The sequence below is a fragment of the Octopus bimaculoides genome, chromosome 11 (genome assembly GCF_001194135.2).
Source record: "Octopus bimaculoides isolate UCB-OBI-ISO-001 chromosome 11, ASM119413v2, whole genome shotgun sequence".
NCBI classification, from domain to species: Eukaryota; Metazoa; Mollusca; class Cephalopoda; order Octopoda; family Octopodidae; genus Octopus; species Octopus bimaculoides.
The window spans coordinates 7816030-7825711 of NC_068991.1; the positions used below are offsets into that span (position 1 = coordinate 7816030).

Consider the following 9682-nt stretch of genomic DNA (forward strand, 5'->3'; position numbering starts at 1 on the left):
AAATAATAGATTTATAAGCCTTAAAATTCACCCCATAATTGCCCACGGGCATATGGCGTAGTGGTTAAGAGCACGGGCTACTAACCCCAAGGTTCCGAGTTCGATTCACGGCAGCGACCTGATTAATAATAATAATAATAATAATAATATATTAATAATAATAATAATAGTAACATCGATAGGAATGAGAACCCAGGTTCGAAATTTCCCCAAGACACCTGACGAAGGCTGGAGGGTATATCAGCCGAAACGTTGTGTTAACAACAAACAAGATGAGGACGAATATCCGTCAAATGTAGATAATGTAAATAATGTAAAGTCCTAGTACTTAAGACAGTAACATCCAGGGTTTGATGAATGATGAAGAAGCTGTTTAGGAGGGCAGCAACTTGAAATAAGAAGTGATATAGCTTTGGGGTAACTCATAAATTCTGTATGGGATAACCTCTGTGGTACCAGTGATATGATAAAATATACCTACCTGGAAAGGTTGATGAAAGGAAAGGCATCCAACCATAGAAACCTTGATAAAACTTGAACATACGAATAAGACACAAATTATAGGCCACATTATAGGCTGTCTAAGATGGCTGTAATTCTAAATAACTGCTTCAGTATAGAGGGGGCATGAAGAAATACATCTGATCTACACTGTAAGACATAAAAAGCAACAACTCTTGGCTGATTTTGTTTGTTGTTGTGTGGGTGAGATGTACAATGACAAGATATTGTAAGACCCAGTCAGCCCATGACAGCACAGAAAAACAGAAGTAAATTTGTGTTGATGTTGTTAACATGAACAGTTTATCTTGTGCAGTAGCAGTAAAGTACTTTTTTTAAAAAACACTTTTAGATTATCAACAAGCATACCAAACAGAACCAACATCAACAACAGCACCACCACTATTATAGAGTATAATATTTGTATTCCTCAACCATTAATGGAGAGAAAAGAGTCTCAGACATGTGTGGTAAGTAAAATCATCATCATTGTTTAACGTCCTCCCTCCATGCTGGCATGGGCTGGACAGTTTGACAGGAGCCTGCGGCCATGCTAGAGCAGTGCCTTTTCAGTCGAACAAATTAACCCGAGGACTAATTCTTTGTAAGCCTAGTACTTATTCTATTGGTTTCTTTTGCCAAACTGCTAAGTTACGGGGACGTAAACACACCAACATCAGTTGTCAAGTGATGATGGCGGGGGCAAACACATAGACACACATGTCCAGCATGACCAGAGTCAAATGAATAAAAGAATAAAATAACCGTTTCAAATCTTACTGTATATGCAGTTAACAATATTTTTAAAATGCTTTTAATGTATTAATGCCTATGGAAGGCCCAACTTCACATATAGGACCCAGGGTGATTTTTTTGAGACATTTTTCTTTAAAAGAAAATTACTTCTTATATACCATCAAATATGGTAAGTTTTAATTTCAGCATAGTTTCTAATTTGACAAAGTTTTTCCAGAAAGTTGCTTTTCAAACTCACCATTCACTTATTAAAAAATTGTGATAATTTGAGGCAAGTAGAATATTGTGCTGCAATGACTAGCATGGCTTGAAAAGGGGCAATCACGACAAGTCCTACATCTTAACCCCATAACAACTGTATTCCTTCAATTTTGAAAGTTTACTCCTGGGAAATAATTTGATTATTAAAAGGTACTATGGCTGGGCATTTGAGGTTAAAACTTATAGACTTAGCAGCCGTGTATTTAGTCTACTCTCTTGGCAGAATGTAAAGACTTATCTCACAAAATATTATTTTAAAAATAAGTGCCGTTACAACTCATTTGATGTAGAATTAAACATCTTATCTTTTACTTGTTTCAGTCATTAGACTGTGGGCATGCTGGGACACTGCCTTGAAGAATTTTAGTTGAATGAGTCGACCCCAATACTTGTTAATTTTTGTAAAGCCCGGTACTTATTCTGTCAGTCTCTTTTGCCAAACCACTATGTTATGGGTTATCAAGTGGTTGTGGAGGACAAACATGTACACAAACACACACACACATAATGGGACTGAACCTGGAACCATCTGCAAATGATTCTGTATTCAGAATAACCAGAACTGTATTACAAGTCAACGTCATAAGAATTTAGAAACTTCAAAAAGACATGAAATAATTCCTCTTTGCAATGCTGGAATCTGGGGAAGTCTTTGACTGTTTCTATCCTAAGGGGTTTTTTTAACTCAATATTTACACACTCGTTATTTATAGTTTTATCTGCTTCAAGATCCAACATTCCAAAAAAGAATTATGACATTTGATTTATATTGTTTTGTTTTGGTTTTGCTTTTTTCCAGCCACCAAAACAAATTGAAGAAGAAATTGCTCAAGTTTTATTAAATCTCTCCACCAACTTATTGGAAAATTCAAATTTCAATGTTAAAATTTAAATTTCATAATTTGTTTACTTTTAACTTTTCAAGCTTGTTTGTTGATATATGAATTTAATTTTCATAATTTAGTTAAAAAACAATGATTTCAGTATGCTTATTGAAATATGGTTTAAATTTTAATTGTCTAATTATGAATTTGGATTTCAACTTAGATAAATATTAACTATTTTGTAATTTTCTCAAGTGGCATGTTGGCAGAATTGTTACCACATCAGACAAAATGCTTAATGGCATTTTTTTCTAGTTAGTTATATTCTCAGTTCGAATGTCACCGAGGTTGACTTTGCCTTTCAACCTTTGGAGAATGATAAAATAAGTACCAGTTGAGCAATGGTGGCAATGTAATCAACTTATCCATCCCTCAAAATTGCTGGCATTGTGCCAAAATTACAAAGTATTTTGTAATTTTCTTTTTTTATTTTTTATATTTAATTGCTTTGAGAACAAGTTAGAGTTGATTTAAATGAATAACAACAATATATTGTTGATTCAATCACTTACACTTTTTTTCCATTTTAATTGGGTTTTATATTCTATAAAAATTATTTGTTTTGATTAATTGAAGAAGGGTGAAGTAAATGCATTTGTCCATTTACTTTTCTTCCATATCTGCTTGTGTATAAGATGTGACTGTATTATGAATAAGATACAGACAAGTGTATGAGCATATGAGGAAATGTATTGAAGTTGTAGGTGTTTTATGTGAGTGTGTATCTTACACACTGGCAAATGTGGTATGTCAGATTTTTTTGTTTTTTTTTCAAAAACTGTCAGATATCTTTTAACTTTTTCTTTTATTTTCCTATAAATTTTAATATTTAACCAACACTTCTCCCGAATTATTAACATTAAAAGTTGGTATAAAACATAGTTTTGAATTTTCTACATGAATAATTTTACATTCTTGAATTTATTTTTTTACAAAAATATTTTGACAAGTGATTTATTTCACTATTTCTAACTCCCGAAGAAAATTATATCTAAAAATTATTGTTTGAAAGTTAATATTTAAATTGGAGTACAACTTTAACTTTAAAATTTCAAAAAAAACTGCTTTATGTGTAGTTTGACTTTGTATTCTATTTTTTCTTGTCCTGTGTGTTTTAATTATTTAAATTTCTCCATATTACTTTCGATTACTTCTTCCAGTTTTGTTTTTCCACCCCTGTAAATTTATGACTCATCAGATTAAAGCAAGCTCTTTGGTTGCGATATTGCTGTTTAATAAAACTTAGAGTTTAGCCAAACGGTAACTGATTGAAAGAAATATTTGATCGACATTTCTTGCAATGATGATGCTATTCATTATAGACCATGCTATTTTTTGTAACTTAAAACTTTAAAGACAATACTAAGATTTTTATTGTGAACTATGGCAACATCATTTTGCAATTCTGGAAAATATATCCGACTTAGTATACTACTTGTTCTTTTAGGGTTGCCTTCCCTTGCCCTTCTTCACACAAATTGAAAATTAAGCTTTGTTCTTCTCATTACTGGTGCAATATTAGCTAATTTAAATGCTTTGGCTCACTATATTGTTTGTAACAACTTAAATTGTTTTTCATGCAAAGACATCCCTGGATAAATCCCAACCCCCTCCTCAGTCATTCTTTTTGCTTGTTCACAGCTTACAAGTATTTATTCACTCAAACTTTATTTATCTCTTAGTCATCTGAAGTCTTGCAGCACTGTTGAAATCTATGGTGTGCTGATGAGGTATAATAAGACTGGTACATGTCCAGAGTTGTTACAACTTTTGGGTTGTCTTCCTTGCATATGTTGACCAGAATTGTAATTACTCAGCTATTTCCTCTGGCACACACTACAGTTGTATTTTTGATTAAAATTTCTCGGTTCATTATATTAAGTACATTTCCGCTCCTTTAACTATGCGTCTACTTTGTACAATCAGCAAAAATAAATTACCCATACACACTAAAATGGTTCGTGTTAGAGAAGGCATCCAGCCATTGAAACCATGGTATGGCTAGCACTGGAGGTCAGCATAGTCCTGCTGCTCATGGGATCTTGTCAAGCTTAAAACAGACCCATTAATGCTTCCATACAAAGTTTTTCAGTGCTTGGAATAAACAATATTGGCATCTAAAAGTAGTGCCATGGTGACAGATCTACAAACTAATGGCAGCTGGATCATGAGAGTCGGCAGACGACAAAATGTCAGACATAAGAGGTTCAAGCCTGTCTAAACACGTCAGTACATTTTTAATGGTTTATATTAAAATTATGATATATCTTGGAAATTCCTGAATAAAGGAGTAATTTTACTTTATTAATGGGCGAAAGAAAAACATAAATGAAAATTTATCAAGTTTACAATCCATTTAAGAAAAATGGCACAAATTTTTTTCTAACATGTATTTTTTTAGTTAAACTTTATATTTTTTTGTACCTTTTTTTTTTTTTACTCAAAAATCAGAATTGGTAGAATGGGCAAAATATCTTATAGCATTCTGTTATATACCTTTATGGTCTGAGTTCAAATCCTGCTGTAGTTCACTTTATTTATCCTTTTGCATAAAATAAACACAAGTCAAATACAGAAGTCCAGTGGTTCTCAAAAGGACAAATACCAGCACTGACTCCACATACTACTGAAATTTTCTTCGCCTTCCCTCTTAACGAGATGATAAAATAGAATTTTCATCCAAATACTCCTTCTTTGTCATGGATTTGAACAAATTCGAAATGTTTCAGCCATCTTGGTTTTATTAAACAAAGCAATTTGCTGCCCACTCCCCACCACCATTTTTTGGTCCTCACTGTTCAACGTCCCTTGCCCACCCACTGCCCATGTGAAACACCTTTGATGTTGATTCAATCAACTACATACCAGTTTTTTTCATTTTTTGTCAATTTTAGAAATCATTTTCATTGTGTTTTATGAATTATCAAAAGGACAAGAAGGAAAAAAAATTGCATTAAAATCATAAAAGAAATCACTTATATTCTGACAATAAATAGGATTTGGAATCTCCTATATTCCAAAATGATATTAGAATTAACCTAAAAATTCTATTAAGTCTTAGCTTTATTCCATCTCCGATGAATAATCTGGGGGGGGTGAGCAGAAGTAGGTACACAGTTGCTTAATATGAAAGGAATGTTCTCTTTGATTCTCTATTTCCGTTTTACCTGAGTAATTCACAAGTCAGCTAAGGGATCTGCAGGAGATGTCTAGTTCATTGGCAGCCCCCTATTTTTTTCTGGGGACTTTGAATGAATGCTTGAACCACAAGAACATCCCATTTATATTAAACAACTGTATATCTACTTTTGCCCAGCCCTGTATATATATTTTAAGTGTCATTTTGTCTCTATTAAGATGTCAGAATAAACACGAGATTTATTTTTATAATTCTTTCAGCTCATTCACGTTTTCTTCAGCTATGTTCCTAAAATTAGGTTTATAGTTTTTAGCAAAAGATATTTCTTGAAAAATTCCTAAATTTTTCTCAAACAGAAAACTCAAACTAGGTTTTCTTTTGATTTTAATAACACTTCTTTTTCACTTTCTCTTTTTTTTTAAGAGTTTATTTTCTATCTTAAATGGTTTTGTTGATTAGATTTCTGTATTTGGTTTGTGGTTTGCAATGTTCTTGATGTAAACTCATTGAAACAGATTTTTTTGCATTTGAGAGGGTCATTGTGCCAATAATGAACATGCACTGGTACTGGTTCTATTTCACTTCTTGTATTATTGGTCAATTAGTTAACCATTTAACAAATTAACTAATCAGTTGTTTGATTAGTAATTTGGTTAATCAGTTGATCAGTTATGTTTGTCAAGTCGTTTTGTTTCTATTCATGACCTCTTCATTGACATGCCCCCTCTGCTCCAAGTCAGCTTCGGGTCTGTCTCTCTTCAGGTCAACTGACCTGGCGTTGAGAGAGCATAACAATGATGAGTTTGTAAATGGTAACAAAAGAACTTTGACAAATATAACTGATTGATTGATTAACTGAAAGATTAATCAAACAATCAATTAGTTAACTGATTAATAATAAAGAAGTGAAATAGAACCAGTGTGTGTGTTATTGGCATAGTGACCCTCCCAAAATAAATAGTGTTTGTGTTTAAAGATGTTAATTGTTTTGTTTTCAAATTATTCTTTATTTGAAAATCTCATTTTACTTGTTGACATTGTTTTCATAACATAATTGGAGCTTTTATTTTTCAACTTTGAATTTGTATTTGTTTTCAGCTTGTCAATTTTAAATTTCACCCGGTCTGGGAATTGAAACTGTGATCCTACAACCATGAGTCCACTGCTCTAACCACTGGGCCATTGCACCTCCACAGTTAAACACTAGGTTCAATATAATCAATTCCTTCTGCACCCTTTCCTCAAAATTAGAAAGAATCATTACATTTCAGTCAAGACAGCGAGCTGACAGAATCGTTAGCACATTGGACAAAATACCTTGTGGTATTTGTTCTGGATCCCTACATTTTAAGTTCAAAGGTCAGCTTTGTATTTCCTCCTTTCAAGGTTGATGAAATGATAAAATATCTATCAAGTACTTGGGATTGATGGTATAGGCTTGCCCCATAATCTCAAAAATTACTGGCCTTCTGCCGAAATTTGAAACCATCGTTAGTTTTCAGTAGGGGACAGATTGGCAGAATTATTAGAGCATTGGAGAAAAGGCCCTGCGTTATTTGTTCCAGGACTTTACATTGTGAGTTCAGATCCTGCTGAGTCCAACTTTGCTCTGTCATCCCTCTGGGGTCAATAAAATAGTGTCTCTATCAAGTACTGGTGTGGGGTGGAGGTGGGGGTGATAAAAAATCAGCAAACCCATTCTCTTCAAAATTGCTGGCCTTGTGCCCAAATATGTAACAATTGGTAGTTTTTCAGTTGAGTAATGGACTGAGCATCAAGGGAAAATGCTGTGTGGTGTTTATTCCAGCACTTTACATTCTGAGTTCAAATCCTGCTGAAGCCAACTCTGTCTTTTATCCTTCTGGGATAGAATGTATAAAATACCAGTTAAGTACTGGGGTTGGTTTAATTGACTAGCCTTTAATTCCTCCACACCTCAAGAAAAAAACATGCTGGTCTTGTGCCCAAATTGGAAATTATTGTCGGACAAAGGCTGTAAGCTGGCAGAATCATAAACACACCAGACAAAATGCTTAGCGATGTTTGTCCTGTCTTTACATTCTGAGTCCAAAGTCTGTTGAAGTTGAATTTGCTATTCATTCTTTCTGGGTCGATAATATGAGTACCAGTTGTACACTGGGGTTGATGAAATCAACTATCACTGTCCCCCAAAATTTCAGGCCTTGTGCTTATAATAGTAGACAAAATGATTGCTTAAATGTTTAAAGCTCACAATCTAAATGAACCTTTTCAACATATGTTTATTTTTATTAATAAAGTTTTAAATAATAGTTATTTGTTTTATGATTATTTTTAAGAATAAAGTTTTAAATATTACGATTGTTTTGTGTTTTTAATCAACACCTGCTCCTTTTTACATACTTTGTTTATATCTATGTTTTAAATCAATTTTACTGCATGACTCAGTGGTTAGAGTGTCAGGCTCACAATCATGAGGTAGTGAGTTCATTCCTGGACCAGGCTATGTATTGTGTTCTTGAGCAAGACACTTCATGAGTCCAAGATATGAATTAATTATCACTTTATTCTACAACTGATTTCCCTTGGAAGTCTAGCTCAGTAAATAACCAGAGAACTACCTTTTGAGTACAGTTCGATCTTTAAGAGATGAGGAATTATGTACATTATTTACATTCAACGGATATTTGTCCTCATCTTGTTTGTTGTTAACACAACGGCTGATATACCCTCCAGCCTTCATCAGGTGTCTTGGAATTTCGAACCTGGATTCTCATTCTTAAGTTTTTTTCAATGTTGTTGTTGTCGGCGTTGGTGTCGTCATCATCATCATCGTCGTCATTATTATTATTATTCAAGTCATTGCCTGGAATTGAACTCGGAATCTTGTGGTTAAGAGCACGGGCTACTAACCCCAAGATTCCGAGTTTGATTCCAAGCAGTGATAATAATAATAATAAGAATGATAATAATAATAATAATAATAATAGTAATAGTAATAATAATAATAGTAATAGTAATAATAATAATAATAATAATAACATCGAAAAATACCTTAGGAATGAGAACCCAGGTTCAAAATTTCCCCAGGACACCTGAAGAAGGCTGGAGGGTATACCAGCCGAAACGTGTTAACAACAAACAAGATGAGGACAAATATCCGTCAAATGTAAATAATGTACATAATTCCTCATCTCTTAAATATAGAACAATAATTATGTATATTGTACAAAAAATATATCTGTATAAGAATGATAATATATCAAATTTTGCTTAACTAATTCAGAGATACTTGTTCTCTCTAGAAGTTTTAATATGAAAACTAATATGGAACAAAACCATAATTTAAAAAAAAATTTAATACAGAATTTGACTGAAAAATATTTAAAGGAGGTGTAAGGCATTGTATTGCCATTTTGAGGAATTATCGTTTCAGGTATTTTTCTTGTTTTTCTTGGATGAGCTGTAGGATTTAGATGAAAAGGCCAACAAGAATACAATGAACAGTAAAGCAAAATACATAATGTAGGTCTGAGTCTTTGAACTTAAATGTTCCCAGGTCATCTTTGAAATATTCATGTTTGGTGAAATTATTTGTAAGATTCTTTTCTTCAGAAGCTTTCTAAAGATTGCTGTTTTGGTAATCTAGAAATAAAGAAACATTTTTAAATAGCAACAGTTTATTGAAATTGTCATTTATTTGTGTTAAATGTTTATTTCTCTACACTGTCAGGAGTGTGGATGGGAATTAGTTGAGGTTGTGTTTTGTGACTGGATGTTTTTCCTATCACCGACCCTTATTTTTCATATTAAGGGATTTCTGTATTCCATTGACCTTCAAAAGTGCTGAGTGACCAGTCGTAATGTCAATAAAGAAAATCAAGAACACCAATGTCTTGTCTAAGTGTAACAAACATACAAATTTTAAAATGCCATTTTTTTTTTTTTTGCAGAACCTCCGTCCGCAAAAATGGAGGATTCTGTGTAAAAAAACAAAAAAAAAAAAATGAAGGTGGGTGTAGTCCACATTCTTTACGTCTGCTTCCACTTGCATGAACACGTTTGAAGAGTGTGTTTCTTCTCTGGATTTATGCTTTCTACAAACAATACATATATGTATATGTATATATATATATATATATATATATATATATATATATAT

General features: G+C 32.8%; 2 protein-coding genes across 2 annotated transcripts in view; one reads left to right on the plus strand and one right to left on the minus strand.

Annotated features, from left to right (window-relative positions):
- LOC106874868 (uncharacterized) overlaps positions 1-7886 on the plus strand; it is a 16891-nt gene extending 9005 nt beyond the window's left edge. Inside the window, exons 6-7 of the mRNA XM_014922765.2 lie at positions 854-971; positions 2318-7886. Of these exons, the coding sequence (XP_014778251.1) occupies positions 854-971; positions 2318-2410 (211 nt within the window). The 3' untranslated portion in view covers positions 2411-7886. The remainder of the gene's footprint in view (positions 1-853; positions 972-2317) is intronic.
- A 987-nt stretch (positions 7887-8873) lies between these two features.
- LOC106874882 (uncharacterized) overlaps positions 8874-9682 on the minus strand; it is a 19702-nt gene continuing 18893 nt past the window's right edge. Inside the window, exon 2 of the mRNA XM_014922791.2 lies at positions 8874-9165. Within this exon, the coding sequence (XP_014778277.1) occupies positions 8953-9165 (213 nt within the window). The 3' untranslated portion in view covers positions 8874-8952. The remainder of the gene's footprint in view (positions 9166-9682) is intronic.